Below are 18601 nucleotides of genomic sequence, written 5' to 3'. Positions count from 1 at the left end.
AGCAGCTACTGTGCTTCCTTAATTCTCACGTTTGTTCACAACACGACATCTATGTGCTCTTAAAGGTAAGTTGGTGGATCAACTCTTGAAAACTTTTATGAAATGGGTTTATCAGGGTACAAACAGTACACAAGAGAAAATGAAACCATAATGCCAAGCTAGAACAGAGACTGTGTGTGTGTGTGTGTGTGTGTGTGTGTGTGTGTGTGTGTGTGAGAGAGAGAGAGAGAGAGAGAGAGAGCGCAAATCCAAACTGGCTACATGTAATCTTACCTTTTACATCTTCAGGCAGACTACGCATGAGAGATAGAGACATGCGTGCTGCCAGGACAACTTCACAACCTTCATAGTAGAATCTAGAGGCCATGACAGGCGCATTGCCTCCCAGGGCATAGCGTGTGCCCTCCAGAGCTGAGGCTGCCTGCACCAACTCCTCAAACAGTGACGCATTTGAAACAAATCGTCTGTTACATGAAAGAGAAAAAATAGCCCTTTCAGTTTTCAACCAACAACCACATAATGTACATGAGAGATTTCCATATACAGCAGTATTTGATCAAGCACACACACACACACACACACACACACACACACACACACACACACACTGTATAATGCCATGCCAATGTTAACAAGAAAGAAAAATTAATTAATTATTACACAGTGTGAACGAGGTACAGAAATAAGGATATTTCATATGTGCAATAGCATTATTCTTGTGAAGCAAAATGTTTCTAATGAATGCAAATAAAGCACCCATAAATGATAATGAATTAAGTGGAATAATGTTATTACCAACTACAGGTCATGAAGTCAGTAGGTTCCAAATCTAAAAAATAAAATGTCAGCACACTTCCACGAAGTGTGATGAAACAATGTACACAGATTACACAAGCTACCTTAATGTACATAATAAATGAGTCCATCACATGAGGTAACTTTCCTGAGTATTTAAAAGTAACAAAGAGTTGTGCCTCTGTTAAAGAAAACTAATGCAGAAAACAGAGTTCTCAGAAATAATACTGTAGAAACAATTCCAAAAGACAGATAAATGAATTACTTCACAAATACAACCTTCTAAATGAATCACAGTTTGGTTTCTGAAGTCGTAGAAGAACAGAATCAGCCATAGCAGAATACAGCAAAAGTGGTATTAGATACACTTCACAAGGTTGAGAGTTTCACACATTTTTAGTAGTAGTTCTTCTGGGTAGCATGTTAGCATCATCCAATTCCTGATAAACATAAACTTATGAGGAGGAAAAATTATTTTTGCTGACCATAATATTATAATGATTGAGAAAACAAGAGAACTTCTTGCAGAGAAAGCAAATGAAACCTCCAGGGAAGATGATAAAAGCTGCTGGGTAGTATAGGACAAGGAAAATGCTGGAAGCAATTCACCATGAGGGTATTAGGCAATCAACATGGACATATTGTATGAGTCCAGTTACTAGCCTGCGTGCAAGGCTCCACTGTCTCTTCGACGTCTCCTCCTCACGGTACACCAAGTGTACTGCGCTTTGTCCATTGCTAAATCGTTAGCATCCATCTCTGGTTCACAGCTGCCACTGGAAAATCTGTTCCATCACCATCCAAGGGCAAGAAGGCCATTTGGAATCTGTGTGAGAGAGCCTTGAGTTACTGCAGTTGAGTGCCATTAAGATCCAAAGCCAGGGGTGCAGTAGGGGATCTCCTTTGCTACTAAAGATTCCCACATTATTTTTCAAATTGATTGCTTACAGGACGGACTGTACTCTAGACTATATTTTCAAAATTAAATTTAATGAGATTTTACATCGTTACCTGGATTTTTGTTACTCTTATACAGATGGGTCTAAGCAGGAGGATTTTATTAGCTGTTCTGTCATGTTTCCCAACTCAAAAACAGGTAACAGCTTGTAAATCAGGCATTTAGCCTTTCTGAACAACCATCTCAGAGGCTTCCTTTCAGACTCTGCTCTGTCTGGCAGATGGATCCACATAGGACAGTGGTCGTGACCATGATGATCCTTGTCCACTTTCCCTTGAGCAGTGTCTGCAAGGGCAGGCAAGCACAACGAGAGGTCCATGAAACCATAGCAGTGCTAAAATGCTTAGCTTGACCCATGTTCATCAAAATGATGTCTGTAGTTCATGTCAGATCCCCAAGTAACCAACCCCCAGGGCAAGTGGTGTTAGATACTTATAGAAAACTGTGTGCATTAGAGTCCCCTTAAAGGAGGAAGGGATGGGGTAGTTCATCAAGAAAATGTGTGAGAATCTCACTGTCAACAGGTTTATGAGGTGGTGGTTACGCAGAGCACACCTCGACAGTAACATCGGCCACTATCCAAACAGGGATCACTTGTAGTACGGGTAAGGAATGGATGTGTTCTTGACGAACACTGCTACCCCCTTCGTCCTTTCACCACCAATAATGTTGTCTTTTCTGTAGAGGCAATAGCCTCAAAGTACCGGTGTGTTGGTCTGTTTAAAATGAGTCTTTTGGATACAGGGACAAAAAGGTGTGTCCTGTATGAGGAGTCTGAATTCCTCCATGTAAGTCCTGTATCCATTAATATTCCACTGGAGTATGGGAGCACTAGGGAGATGAGGCACGCTGAGACAGAGGGCAGTGGGGGAGCCGCCTGCATCCAGTGACTTCCTGTCTTTCAGATGTGAAAATTTGGAACCTTCCTTGCTAGCTGCTTTTCTGGCCTTCCTTTTCTCCCTCAATTTTTTTCTTGAAATTCAGATCACTTCTGCATTTTGTATCAAAATATACACAATAACCAAGAAATAATGTCCTACAAATACCAGACACAAATCCAATCACTGCCTTTGAAACCACTTTCTTTCTTAAATGCAAATTATATTCCTTCCTCTCACTCCACCACCACACATCCCCGACGCAAACTTCTCAGGCTGTCCACTGCACCAGCAACAGTTGTTAATCTGCCATGCAGATTCAATACAGGTCCTACTCACCTTTGCATCAGCAAAACTAGCACACTGCACATTACACTATATGAGCAGGTCTTAATAAGAATCCTAACTTTACACTTGCCACAAAGAAATGAAACAGGGTGAACATAACTCAGTAATGCAGCAAACAATGGCTACCTTCTACAGTAGGATCAGCTAGCTTACATCTGTGACAGCTAAAATAAAATTACTAATGGCCGAAGCTTTCTGACTATCAGCCTCATTATGAAATTCTTCTCATCATTACATCCTCACTGTTATTCCACCATAGACTTTTCATCCTTTACACCACCAGAAATTTTAATTTTATCATGTGAGAATATCTGCCCATCAGTTACGCATAATAAAAATAATTCTGATAACTGCTGCACAAACAACTCAGAGCATGACCGTTTAACTAGACTTAGACTGAATATAAATGAGAAGACGACAGTTCAAATCCCCGATCCAGCTATCCCAGGTTTAGGTTTCGCTGTTTTCCCTAAATCACTTAAATACCAGGATGATTCCTCTGAAAAAGAGCATGACCGATTTTATTCTCCATCCTTCCCTAATCTGAGGTTATGCTCCATCTCTAAAGACCTAGCTGCTGATGGGACGTAAAAACACTAAACTTCCTTCTTTCCCTCCTCCTCCTGTCTAAACTGAACATAAAAACAACAGCATTTGCAGCTAAGGAGTAAAACTGTTCAATAAATTGTCCACGGAGATGAAAGACATAACAAAACAAACTTATTTAAAGGGCAATGAAAAAGTATTCTATATCTCAAGCAATACAGTGAAGGATTCCTTAAACAACATATATCATCAAAGGTTTTTTTTTGTTTTGTTTAACGTGTGGCTAGGGCCTCCAGGTGGGTAGACCATTCGCCTGATGCAAGTCTTTTGATTTGACGCCACTTCGGCGACTTGCGTGTCGCTGAGGATGAGATGATGATGATTTGGACATCACAACACCCAATCCCTGAGCGGAGAAAATCTCCAACCCAGCCGGGAATCGAACATTCTGTTGCGCTAACCACTCAGCTACCAGGGCGGGTTTGGTAAAAGAAAAGTAATAGATAAATAACAATAATTATCATAAAACATCTTTACAATTTCACAACACACTTCTTAACTATGTTTTTTTATTTTATTTTCTGGAAACCTTACTCCAAAGCTGTGCAATGTATAGAACTATCACCCGATCCATTTTCTGAGTTCAACATCCTTTTCATTACGAAGAGATGCTAACTCAATTTTGCATGCAAGCAAATGGGAAGTTGCACAACACAAAATGAAAGCAAATGGTAGTCACTATGGCCCGATGTCACCTAATGTGTTTAGTGTTACACTGTAAAATAATGCACCTGTAGCGTGTGCAGTGATCAGTATGGATAAGCAAATGAGCAGTGTAACACCAACATTTTACATTATTTAATAACTTTTTTTCGAAACAATATTCTGCACTTGGGGTAAGCCAAACAAGGTTGCACCGTTTTAAGCAGACAGGTCTTTTATTCCGAATGATGGAGGCTCCTACCTCCACCTAAGCACGCCGAGTTCCATTTTCCATGGTTTTCACAAATCTCTTCAGGCAAGTGTCATGATGGCTCCTACTATAAGGCCACAGTAGATTACCTGTCCAAAGTTTGACATACTAGACCTGCAAGTATGTAAATGCCAGTATATATTAGGTTTCATGCTTAATCTTATACTGAAATACAATAACATGTCCGGCACGTTTGTAAAAGTGATCCATGGGTGAATGGAACCACCACCACCACCACCACCACCACCACCACCACCACCACTGCCTGCCCAGTTAGCCTTGCGATCTAACGCACTGCTTTCTGGGCAGGAAGTCGTGCCAGTCCCCGGCACAAATACACCCAGCAGATTAGTGTTGAGGTCTGGTGTGCCAGCCAGTCTGGGGATGGTTTTTAAGGCGATTTTCCACCTGCCTCAGCAAATGTAGGCTGCTTCCCCTTATTCTGCCTCAGTTACACTATGTTGGCAATTGCTGCACAAACACTTTCTCCACGTACGCATACACCATAATTACTCTACCATGCAAACATTGGGGTTACACTAGTCTGGTGTGATACGCTCCCTTGAATGAGGGGGAGGAGGGGGGAGGGGATACATATATCTATATATCATGGATATATAGTTAAATTTTGAACATTTGTAAAGTGAAACTTCCTGGTTGATTAAAACTGTGTACCGATCTAGCTCAATCTCAGGACCTTTGCCATTTGTGGGCAAGTGCTCTGCCAACTGAGCTCCCCAAGCATGATTCACAACCCATCACCAGAGCTTTACTTCAGCCAGTAATTCATCTCCTACCTCCCACGCTACACAAAGGCAAAGGTGCTGGGTGAAAGTCTCAGTCCGGCTCACAGTTTTAATCTGACAGGATGTTTCATATCAGTGCACACTTTCCTACAGAGTGAAAATCTCATTCTGGAAACATCCCCCAGGCTGTGGCAACGTCAAGTCTCCACAATATTCTTTCTTCCAGAAGCATTAGTCTTGCAAGTTATGCAAGAGAACTTCTATGACGTTTGGAAGGTAGGAGACAAGGTACTGGCAGAAATAAAGTGGTGAGGAGAGGTTGTGAGTCGTGTTTGGATAGCTCAGTCAGCAGAACACTTATCCGCAAAGGCAAAGTTCCCAAGTTCGAGTCTTGGTCCGGCACACAGTTTTAATCTGCCAGGAATTTTCATATCAGCACACACTTCACTGCAGAGTGAAAATTTCATTCTGCATTTGTAAGGTGTTTATATATATATTTTTACACAAAGAAAAAAAGATATACAGATGTGAGTTTGTAATCCCATACCTATCACCTTTTACACGATAGCTGCAGTAATAGAAATTCTTCTATGGAATAGGAGCTGTCAAACAGAGAAATTTTCTCTTGTTCGTTCTTTAATTATAAAATACTTTGGAACTCATTTAAGTTTCCTAATCTTAAAGTGATGGAAATTTTCTTTGATAGAAACAGACAACATTTAAAACAGTACTAGTACATATTAACCAATATAACTTTCGAGAAAGATGATTGTTGTCATGTGTTAAACTGGCATTTCTTTTGTACATCCACGAAGAAAGGAGCTTTTCCTGTTTATGAAAGCTAGACAAGTTCTCACTACTGACAGCACATCTTATCTACAATGTGCAAAATCTATAACTCATAAAGTAAATATAATAGCAGTCCCTTGTAAAGCCATGATGACAAGTTAAAGCAATGTTGGAGCAATACTAGATACCTTCCAAACACTCACCAACCCAAAGCGTCTACCCACATTATTGGGAAATGTACAGCTAAAATAGGTTTTTTGTCTGGGGAAGTTGGCACTCTCTTCCATTTAAACATACTGCAGACCAGAATGTTCCAGAAGAAATGCTCATAAATTCTTTCATAACCAGCTGCAAAGACGAAAACTATTCACTGTCTTTTCGTCAGTAGGTTATTGTTAAACTTTAACCTGAATGATGATATCTACATAAATTTGCTGGAGAAGTTGTCAGTGAAGACAACGGAAAAAAAAAGCATTTAAATTTCTTATGAGAGAAGAGTTCTTTACATAAGCCTATTATAGATTCCAGGGAAAGGTTAACTTTTACTGAAATGAAATTAAACTTTGTAAACTAAATTTGTTGTCCATTATCTAAACGATCTTCACTTACGTATAAATGTATTACTACTCATTGATTTTAGCACTGATGGGTATACACCTAAGTACTGACAAAATCATTTGTGCACTGTTATACAGTTATTAAACGTAATAGTTTTCAGCACTGTTTCGTGCTGTTTGTGGCGAAATAATGATTTAATAAACTTTCGAAAATGTTCGCTCGCTGCGTTTTTTATAGTTTTCTGTGCGTTGAAGTTGTTTAGTAAACTTCATGCTTTAGTTTTCAGCTGACGTTTCTTATTGTTTGTAGTGAAATATTTCAGTAAAATTTTCATTCAGTGTTTTAACTTCACTGAGTGTTACAGTGGCCGCTTGAATGTTTGGTTTTAGCTAATAATTTTGTGAAGTTTTGTTGGTATTGGTATTAGCTGTGGTGTAGTAGTATTAATACAAGTAGATGCTTTCTTAGTAGATAGAAAAATTTCGAGACCGCTATTGTTAGTTCTATAAATAGTTCTACTGGTGTAACTTAGGTAACGTAGACACATAGTTCCCCCCCCCCCCCCCCCCAGTAACTGTAAAATTTTACCACGAGTATTTTCATTGGGGGGGGGGGGGGGGTGCAGTGGAGAAGCCAGTGGGCATTCTAGTGACATCCCCCCCTCCTGGGAGTGCAGAATCTGTAGTAGAAATAAGTTGATAGAGGAGCATGAACATAAGATCTGTGCCCTTCAGGTGCAGCTACAACGCGCAAAGGAGGAACTAGATAGGTTGAGGAGGGTCAAGGGATGGTGTGGAATGGGAACTGGCAGTTGACAAGAAGGCAGCTACGATTAGTAGTACTCAGATAGTTATACTTTGCATATATGTAATAGATCTGACCAACTGTCAGGGTTGAGTGGAGAAGAATCTCTTGTAGCTGTATATGTAGGGAACATGCAGCAGTCCTCAGCAGTTAGGAGCCCAGGTCAGTTGCAAAGACTAACAGAAAGAAGGAGGTTCTGCTGCTTGGTAGTTCACACAGTAGATGTGTGGGCCAGCAGTTGCAGGAAGTGTTGGGGAGTGAGTACCAGGTCACCAGCATTGTGAAGCCTAGTGCAGGGTTGGCTCAGGTGACTGACAGCTTAGGCAAGTAATGTATCAATTTTCCGAAGGAGGATCAGGTAGTTGGTTGGTTGGTTTGAAGTTTAAAGGGACCAAACTACGTGGTCATCAGTCCCTTGTTCCATTGAACTAAGTCCATGGGATAAAATGGAAAACAAACAAGAGACACCACATAAGTTCGAGAGGGACAAAAAGAAAAAAACATAAAGCTGAACACACCAGGGACAACAGAAGACAAGAAAAGCACAGACATACAAGAAACAGGCAGAAGAGCTTAAAACAGTAGAGCAGATGACCTGGGCTGCCTGATCACAAGGATAAAAAAGGATGAGCCAGCCACTCTGCAACACATTAAAATCTCTGACCTAAAAGGACTAGGATAGAAAGCATAGGGAGACAAAAGACAGGAAATAAAACTTAAACCGAAGAATAAAAACCAGCGTCACATAGAAAATGTACAACCAAGTTAACTGTGGAGTCATCGTCTCCTAAAATAGAAGGAAGGAAGTCAGGGAGATTAAAATTCCATCTTAGAGTGGCGAGATGTGGACAGTCCACGAAAAGGTGGACCACTGTCAAACGTGAACCGCAATAACAACATGGTGGGGCCTCACGCCAAAGAAGATAGCCACGCGTCAGCCAAGTGTGTCCGATGCGAAGTTGGCAGAGGACCAAAGAGTCCCTGCAAGAAGCCCACAGAGAAGACTTCCAATCATTTGTGCTCTGCTTGATGGCGGGGAGTTTATTGGGCGTAACTAAGCTGCACCTTTCAGCATCGCAAATCAAGAGAACTTTGGGGCATATCACCGATCGGAGGTCAGGTTTGGGTATGCCAATCTCCAGAAGGGGCTTACGAGTGGCCTCTTTGGCCAGTCTGTCAATGAGCTCATTTCCCAGGATTCTGACGTGCCCCGGGGTCCATACAAAGACTACTGATCGACCAGATCGTTCGAAGGCATAAACCGACTCCTGGATAGAAGCTACCACAGGATGGCGTGGGTAGCACTGATCAATGGCCTGTAAACCACTCAGCGAATCACTGCATACCATGTAGGACACACAGGGGCAGGAACGAATATGCTCAAGGGCACGACAGATGGCCACCAGCTCGGCAGTGAAGACACTGCAGCCATCCGGCAAGGAGCACTGTTCAATATGGGCCGAGTGAGAATAGGCAAAGCCTACGCGACCATCAACCAGCGAGCCGTCAGTATGGATGACTTCGGAACCCTGGGATTAATCAAGGATCAATAAGAACTGACTGTGGGGTGCCTCAGAAGGAACAGAGTCCTTATGAAAACATGATAGGTCCAGCCGTAGTTTCGGCCGAGGCATACACCACGGAGGCATATGTGTATGGACCCCCACGAGAGGCTGGAAAGGAAAGGACTCGAGCTCCAAAAGCAGGGAACGGAGACGTACAGCGATCGTTATCCCTGACTGAGGCCGCAGTTACGAGAGATGAACCACAGTGCTCGGGAACAAAAGACAGTAATTTGGATGCTGAGGAGAGCTATGGACATGCGCTGCTTAGTGGGCTAGCAGTTGGCGGCGCCTGATGTGTAATGGAGGGACGCCAGCCTCCACTACGAGACTGGCCACAGGACTCGTTCGAATAGCGCCCATCGCTAGACGAACCCGGCAGTGGTGCACAGGATCAAGCAGCTTCAATGTTGAGGGCACTGACGATCCATACACTACACCACTCCCATAGTCGAGTTGTGACTGAACTAGGGCTTTGTAGAGCCGCAGCAATGCAGAGCGATCTGCCCCCCCCCCCCCCAAATGGTGTTGCTCCGGCAGTGGAGGGCGTTAAGATGCCATCAGCACTTTTCCTTAAGCTGACGAACGTGGGGGAGCCATGTTAGTCGGGTGTCAAAAACCAGTCCTAAAAAGTGATATGTTTCGGCTACCAATAGTAGATGGCCATCATGAAAAAGGGCAGGGTCAGGGTGGATTGTCCGTCGCCGACAGAAGTGTAAAACGCAGGTCTTGTCAGCAGAGATGTGAAACCCATGGTCGAGAGCCCATTACTACGCTTTCTGAATGGCTCCCTGTAGTCAGCGTTAAGCGACACCAATACTTGAGGAACTGAAATAAAGGTAGAAATTGTCAGCGTATAAGGAGGGCGACACTGACGGCCCTACAGCTGCTGCTAAGCCATTTATAGCCACTAAAAACAGTGGAATGCTCAATACAGAGCCCTGCAGGACCCCATTCTCTCGGATATGGGAGGAGCTAAAGGAGCCTCCCACTTGAACACGAAAGATACGTAGGGAGAGAAAGTTCCAAATAAAAATCTGGAGTGAGCCACGGAGGCCCCACTCATGCAGCGTGGCAAGGATGTGGTGTTGCCAGGTCATGTCGTAGGCCCTCCGTAAATCAAAAAAGACGGCTACCAGATGTTGGCACCTGGAAAATGCCGTTCGGACGGCAGACTCAAGACACACCTAATTATCTGTCGTTGAGCGGCCTCGGCGGAAACCACTCTGGGATGGAGCCAGAAGGCCCCGAGACTCCAGGAGCCAACACAACCTCCGGCTCGCCATTCGTTCAAGTAGTTTGCACAGAACGTTGGTGAGGCTAATGGGGCGGTAGCTGTCCAATGCTGCAGGTTTCTCCCCAGGTTTCAACACTGGGACGATGATGCTGTCTTGCCACTGGAATGGAAACACTCCCTCACTCCAGATGCAATTCAAGATACACAGAATCTGACACAGACAGATGTTTGACAAATTGGCAGTGAATTCGATCAGGACCTGGAGCTGTGTCAGGACAACAGGTAAGGGCACTGAGGAATTCCCACTCAGTAAAAGGAGCATTGTATGGCTCAGGGTGGCACAAGTGCTGTTGTTCTGTCTGCTCTTTCAATGAACGAAAAGCCAGGTGACAATTTGTAGATGCAGAACGCCTAGCAAAATGCTTGGCGATTTCACCGGAGTCAGTGCACACTGCCCCATTTACTGAAATCCCAGGCACCCCCAACGGTGTCAGGTAACCATAAAAGGGGCGAATCTGACTCCACACCTGAGAGGCAGGTGTACAAGAACCAATGGAGTAAACGTATCTCTTCCAGCACTCTTGCTTCTGTCTTTGTATTAGGTAGCGGGCACGGGCATGGAGCTGTTTTTTTTTTTTTTTTTTTTTTTTTAAAAAAAGAGATTCTCCAACGATGGATGCCGCTTATTTTGTTGTTGGAGGGCCCGTCTACACTCTCTGATGGCCTTAGCGATGTCTGGCAACCACTAAGGCACAGTTTTACGCTGAGGGCACCCGGAAGAAAGAGGAACCGCGCATTCTGCAGTTGATATGATCTATGCAGTGACCTGCTCGACCACTACATTAATAGTGCCATGTGCTGGAGTGTCAACAGTGACAGCAGATGTGAAAGACAGCCAAACAGCCCTATTAAGGGCCCATCGCGACAGACATCCAGAAGTGTGACGCTGGGGCAGTGACAGGAAGATCAGAAAGTGGTCACTATCACACAAGTCATCACGAACCCTCCAGTGGACGGATGGTGAAAGTCCTGGGCTGCAAAATGAGAGGTCAATGGCCGAATAAGTGCCATGAACCACACTGAAGTGTGTGGGGTCTCCTGTATTTAAAAGGCAGGGGTCGAGCTGAGAGAGAAGATTCTCGACAACTCTACCCTACAGTAATTGCGATGCCACCCCACAAGGGGTTATGGGTGCTGAAGTCCCCCAACAGTAGGAATGGTGAGGGGAGTTGGGAAATCAAAGCAGCCAATTCATTAAGAGGTACTTCACCATCCAGAGGAAGGTAGACATTACAGACGGTAATATCCAAGGTTGTCCTTATCCTCACAGCAACAGCCTCTAAAGCTGTATGAAGAGACACTGATTCAGAGTAAACAGGGGTAAGGACATAAAGACATACGCCACCTGATGCCCTGTTACAGTCAGTCTCATTTTTATAAAAACCCCTAACAGCCACAAAGGGCAGGTATCTGCATTGCTGGGAACCAGGTTTCTTGGAGGGCAATACAGAGAGCAGGTGTTGAGCTCAAAATCTGTAGTAGTTCAGCCAAGTGGTGGAAAAAACCGCATTTTCGCTGGACGATAATGCTTTCTTTGTTCTTTGAAGGCATGGAGGGACGGGGAATGCAGGTTACTCCCTAGAGTCAGCTGCTGCCACTGGTGGGGGGCTAACTGCTAGGAACATTTTATCTGAGGAATCGGTGAGAGCTAGGTCTTCAGCGACACTAGAAGCTCCACCTTGTCCTCGTAGGCGGAACTCGTGGATGGTGATGGCGATGGTGACGGTGGTGGTGGCGGTGGCGGTGTGGGGACCACTGGAACCTCTATCGGTAGAATGGGTTGTTTCTTCTTCTTTGTCTTCGGTTTGTCCTCCCGCCGCTCTTTCAGAGCTTGCTGGGAGGGCTTTCTGGAAGCAGCATCAGGTAAGAACAAAGAGTGGGAAGCCCGTCGACCTGCAGCTTGTGGCTCCTTGAGCCACTGGCTAACTTCCGCTTTCACACAGTGTGGGGCCTTGGAGGGTAGAGCCCCAAGGGACCCCGTACTTGGGAGAGGGGCCGAAGAAGGGGGGCACTCCTTCGGCTCAGATGTGGGATCCGGCAGCCCCAATGGTTGGGAGGGCGTTGCACCCGAAGATGGAGGTGCGGGGGCAACAGTGAGCTTGAGGGGGCAGGTGTGGTCTTGTGACCCAAAGGGCCACCCACAAGTGGCGTCACTGAGGAATGGGAAACATGCAGTCACAACAGCATATGAAGAGTCCATACGGACCACCAAACCACTCAAACTTTTTCTTAGCCTCTGTGTAGGCCATTCAGTCCAGGGTCTTGTATTCCATTATTTTTTGTTCCTTCTGGAAAACTGGGCACTCCGGGGAGCAAGGGGAGTGGCGTCCCCCATAGATGACACAAATGGGAGGGGGAGCGCATGGAGCGTCAGGATGAGAAGGACGTCCACAATCGCGGCATATAATGCTGGAATTACAGTTGGAAGACGTATGTCCAAACTTCCAGCTCTTGAAACACAGCATAGGGGTAGGGATGTATGGTTGGACATCGCACCAGTGCACCATCACCTTGACCTTTTTGGGTAAGGTGTCCCACTCGAAAGCCAAGATGAAGGCACCAGTGGGAACCCTATTGTCTTTCGGGCCCCTGTATATGCGCCAGACGAAGTGAACACCTCGTCGCTCGAGGTTGGCGCGCAACTAGTCATTGGACTGCAGAAGGAGGTCTTAGTGAAAGATAAGAACCTGGACCACATTGAGACTCTTATGGGGCGTTATGGAGACAGGAACATCATCCAGGTGGTCGCAGGTGAGGAGTGTCCTCGACTGAGCAGATGATGCTGTCTGAATTAGGACAGACCCAGAACGCATCTCAGACAAACCGTCCACCTCTCCATACTTGTCTTCTAAATGTCCGACAAAGAACTGAGGCTTCATGGGGGTGAAAGATTCCCCATCAGAACGTGTACAAACTAAGAATCGGGACAAATATGGCTCATGCCGTTCTTTAGCCTGACGTTCCTCCCACGATGTGGCCAGGGAGGGGAATGAGTTCAGATCATATTTCCTGGCATTGAACTGATGCTTTCCTCGCTTTGAGACTGCTGGTTGAGGACCAGCAACACATGACAGACTCCACTTCATTGCGGGTCATCCGCCCTGATGCAACCCACTCCAACCAAGGGCCCTCTCTCCACGGGTGCCACCCAGCCACAGCAAGCGCCACCTGGCAGAATGGCCATTGCCGGGAGTCCCAATGCCCCAGGGAGATAGTTATCTACTCCTTGGCATACGTGGGGAGTTAACACAGGCATCAGTAGAGCGATCACTGTGTTGTCAGGGAGCTACATGAAGACCCCACCACAACGGACTGGCTACCGTGCTGGATATAGGTAACAAGTAGTCCATTGTCATCGTCAGTGCAGAAAGTGACACTGCACAATGAATGGTGGAAATAGCACCCAGGAAAGTATCCGTGCCTAAGAGATGGAGAGAGAGCGGGACTGCAATGCGATGACGAATAAGCTGGCTAAAGGTCTCAACGCATGACGGACACAATGCACCAAGTAAGGAGCCCTTCCCCATTCGACTCACTCTTCGGAATAATTTTGAAATATGAAGGTCAAAGCCGAGAGGGCACCATCACATAAGGGCCAAAACGTTTGAGACTCCTTTTAGTTGCCTCTTACAACAGGCAGGAATACCATGGGCCTACTCTTACCCCCGAACCCGCAGGGGGCGGATCAGATAGTGATAGTGGGTGGAGCACGGAACAGTCGTGATAGGGATGGAGAATATGATGTAGGTGGTTACCTGGCAAAGATAGCTACTCAAACTGGTGGCACTAATGTGCATTTCACACAACTGTTTCAGCGTCGTGATAGGCCTCATCTTAATGCGGCTGTCACGCATGTTAACATGGGGCTGGGGTGCATGCTGATGGCAGAGGGCATGGGTCACATTTCAGTAGTGCCAGTTGGGTCTATCAGTTGATCAGGTTTCACTAGGAATGGACTGCACCTCAATAGGGATGAGAAGGGGAGGCTGGCAAAGCTTATAGGTGACATTGTAGTGGGATCACTCATGGAAAAATTCATGTAGTAGTTGGTGTTAGAGCTGCACCTTTTTTAGATTGAAGTCAGCTGATAAGTAGACCTGCTTAGAGGAAGCACCTGTAAGTGCTCACCTTCAGAGGACGTCATGTTTCTAAGTAGAGAAGGAATTAGCATATTTCATCAAAATATAAGAGGAATTAAAGATAAAGTTAGTGAATTGCTTATAAATGTTGAATCTGAAATTATTGGTATGTCAGAGCACCACTTAAATAGTTTGACAATTCAGAGGCTTCCTTTACCAGGATACAGATTAGCTGGCTGTTTTTCAAGGAGTTCCTTGCAGGGTGGAAGAGTGGCTGTTGTCGTTCTGGTCTTCAGTCCTGAGACTGATTTGATGCAGCTCTCCATGCTACTCTATCCTGTGCAATCTTCTTCATCTCCCAGTACCTACTGCAACCTACATCCTTCTGAATCTGCTTAGTGTATTCATCTCTTGGTCTCCCTCTACGATTTTTACCCTCCACACTGCCCTCCAGTACTAAACTGGTGATCCCTTGATGCCTCAGAACATATCCTATCAACCGATCCCTTCTTCTAGTCAAGTTGTGCCACAAATTCCTCTTCTCCCCAAACCTATTTAATACCTCCACATTTGTTATGTGACCTACCCATCCAATCTTCAGCATTCTTCTGTAGCACCACATTTCGAAAGCTTCTATTCTCTTCTTGTCCAAACTATTTATCGTCCACATTTCACTTCCATACATGGCTACACTCCATACAAATACTTTCAGAAACGACTTCCTGACACTTAAATCTTCACTCGATGTTAACAAATTCCTCTTCTTCAGAAACACTTTCCTTGCCATTGCCAGTCTACATTTTATATCCTCTCTACTTCGACCATCATCAGTTATTTTGCTCCCCAAATAGCAAAACTCCTTTACTACTGTAAGTGTCTCATTTCGTAACCTAATGAAATTCCTTCAGCATCACCCAACTTAATTCGACTACATTCCATTATCCTCGTTTTGCTTTTGTTGATGTTATATCCTCCTTTCAAGACACTATCCATTCCGTTCAACTGCTCTTCCAAGTCCTTTGCTGTCTCTGACAGAATTACGACGTCATCGGCGAACCTCAAAGTTTTTATTTCTTCTCCATGTATTTTAATACCTACTCCAAATTTTTCTTTTGGTTCCTTCACTGCTTGCTCAATATACAGATTGAATAACATCGGGGAGAGGCTACACCCTGCCTCACTCCCTTCCCAACCACTGCTTCCCTTTCATGCCCCCTCGACTCTTATAACTGCCATCTGGTTTCTGTGCAAATTGTAAATAGCCTTTTGCTCCCTTTATTTTACCCCTGCCACCTTCAGAATTTGAAAGAGAGTATTCCAGTCCACATTGTCAAAAGCTTTCTCTAAAGTTTACAAATGCTAGAAACGTAGGTTTGCCCTTCCTTAATCTAGCTTCTAAGATAAGTCGTAGGATCAGTATTGCCTCACGTGTTCCAATATTTCTACGGAATCCAAAGTGATCTTCCCAAGGTCGGCTTCTACTAGTTTTTCCACTCGTCTGTAAAGAATTCGCGTTAGTATTTTGCAGCTGTGACTTATTAAACTGATAGTTCGGTAATTTTCACATCTGTCAACACCTGCTTTCTTTGGGATTGGAATTATTATATTCTTCTTGAAGTCTGAGGGTATTTCGCCTGTCTCGTACATCTTGCTCACAAGATGGTAGAGTTTTGTCAGGACTGGCTCTCCCAAGGCCGTCAGTAGTTCTAATGGAATGTTGTCTACTCCCGGGGCCTTGTTTCGACTCAGGTCTTTCAGTGCTCTGTCAAACTCTTCACGCAGTATCTTATCTCCCATTTCATCTTCATCTACATGCTCTTCCATTTCCATAACATTGTCCTCAAATACATCGCCCTTGTATACATACTCTATATAATCCTTCCACCTTTCTGCTTTCCCTTCTTTGCTTAGAACTGGGTTTCCATCTGAGCTCTTGATATTCATACAAGTGGTTCTCTTTTCTCCAAAGGTCTCTCTAATTTTACTGTAGGCAGTATCTATCTTACCCCTAGTGAGATAAGCCTCTACATACTTAAATTTGTTCTCCATCCATCCCTGCTTAGGCAGTTTGCACTTCCTGTCGATCTCATTTTTGGTACGTTTGTATTCCTTTTTGCCTGCTTCATTTATTGCATTTTTATATTTTCTCCTTTCATCAATTAAATTCAATATTTCTTGTTACCCAAGGATTTCTACCAGCCCTCGTCTTTTTAACTACTTGATCCTCTGCTGCCTTCACTACTTCATCCCTCAGAGCTACCCATTCTTCTTCTACTGTATTTCTTTCCCCATTCCTGTCAATTTTTCCCTTATACTCTCCCTGAAACTCTGTACAACCTCTGGTTTAGTCAGTTTATCTAGGTCCCATCTCCTTAAATTCCCACCTTTTTGCAGTTTCTTCAGTTTTAATCTACAGTTCCTAACCAATAGATTGTGGTCAAGAGTCCACATCTGCCCCTGGAAATGTCTTACAATTTAAAACCTGGTTCCTAAATCTCTGTCTTACCGTTATATGATCTATCTGAAACCTGTCAGTATCTCCAGGCTTCTTCCATGTATACAACCTTATTTTGTGATTCTTGAACCAAGTGTTAGCTATGATTAAGTTATGCTCTGTGCAAAGTTCTACCAGGTGGCTTCCTCTTTCATTTCTTCCCCCCAATCCATATTCACCTACTATGTTTCCTTCTCTTCCTTTTCCTACTATTGAATTCCAGTCACTTATAACTATTAAATTTTCATCTCCCTTCACTATCTGAATAATTTCTTTTATTTCATCATACATTTCTTCAATTTCTTCGTCATCTGCAGAGCTAGTTGGCATATAAACTTGTACTACTGTAGTAGGAGTGGGCTTCGTGTCTATTTTAACCACAATAATGCGTTCACTATGCTGTTTGTAGTAGCTTACCCGCACTCCTATTTTTTTTTATTCATTATTAAACCTACTCTTGCATTACCCCTATTTGATTTTGTATTTATAACCCTGTATTCACCTGACCAGAAGTCTTGTTCCTCCTGCCATCGAACTTAACTAATTCCCATTATATCTAACTTTAACCTATACATTTCCCTTTTTTAATTTTCTAACCTACCTGCCTGATTAAGGGATCTGACATTCCACGCCCCGATCCGTAGAACGCCAGTTTTCTTTCTCCTGATAATGACGTCCTCTTGAGTAGTCCCCGCCCGAAGATCCGAATGGGGGACTATTTTACCTCCGGAATATTTTAACCAAGAGGACGTCATAATCATTTAACCATACAGTAAAGCTGCATGCCCTCGGGAAAAATTACAGCTGTAGTTTCCCCTTGCTTTCAGCCGTTCGCAGTACCAGCACAGCAAGGCCGTTTTGATTAGTGTTACAAGGCCAGATCAGTCAATCATCCAGACTGTTACCCCTGCAACTGCTGAAAAGGCTGCTGCCCCTCTTCAGGGACCACACGTTTGTCTGGCCTCTCAACAGATACCCCTCCGTTGTGGTTGCACCTACGGTACTGCCATCTGTATCGCTGAGGCACGCAAGCCTCCCCACCAACGGCAAAGTCCATGGTTCATGGGGGGAAAGAGTGGCTATGTAAATTTAAAAAAAGTATTCCATTTGAGTCCATAGATCTATCACGGCACTGCACTGAACAGATATTTAAATGTTGTGCAGGGTCAGTTGAATTTAGTGACACTAAACTTCTAATTGTCATTGTTTATGGGTCACCTAACTCTGACTTCAGAGCATTTCTGCTCAAGCTAGAGAGGGTTCTTGACTCACTTCATAGGAAATACCAGAAATTAGTTACATGTGGTGACTTCAATATAAATTTTGTATATGATGGTGCAAGAAAAAGGATGTTGGTTGATTTCCTAAATTGATATTATCTGATGCAGACACTGTTTTTTTTTTCCAAATAGGGTGCAGGGGAACAGTAACAGAGCCACAGACAATATTTTTTTTCATTCTTCATTATTAGATGAGCATTCTGTTATTAAAAGGGTGAATGGCCTTTCACAAACCATGAAGCACAAATTTTAACACTCAAAGGCTTTGGTAGGCAAACAAATGTCACACGTAATTACAAACTGTGCAGAAAAGTTAATCCAACAGCAATAGAGAGTTTCTTAAACCTTGTCAAGGAACAAGAGTGGCAGGATATTTGTAGTGCCAATAACATAGATGATAACTATAATACTTTCCTTAACACATTTCTCATTCTCTTTGAGAGTTGCTTTCCATTAGAACATTCTAAATGGGATACTAGCAGTAGTAGGCAGCC

At 44.0% G+C, this 18601-nt stretch overlaps 1 protein-coding gene across 1 annotated transcript in view; it reads right to left on the bottom strand.

Moving 5' to 3' along the window:
- LOC126424879 (ADP-dependent glucokinase) overlaps window positions 1–18601 on the bottom strand; it is an 89783-nt gene that overhangs the window by 64395 nt on the left and 6787 nt on the right. The window contains exon 2 of the mRNA XM_050087707.1: window positions 274–464. Within this exon, the coding sequence (XP_049943664.1) occupies window positions 274–464 (191 nt within the window). The remainder of the gene's footprint in view (window positions 1–273; window positions 465–18601) is intronic.

The sequence above is a fragment of the Schistocerca serialis genome, chromosome 10 (assembly GCF_023864345.2).
Source record: "Schistocerca serialis cubense isolate TAMUIC-IGC-003099 chromosome 10, iqSchSeri2.2, whole genome shotgun sequence".
In the NCBI taxonomy this organism is placed as follows: Eukaryota; Metazoa; Arthropoda; class Insecta; order Orthoptera; family Acrididae; genus Schistocerca; species Schistocerca serialis.
The sequence above is the reverse complement of the archived record's forward strand: the minus strand, read 5'-3'. Positions and strand labels throughout refer to the sequence as shown.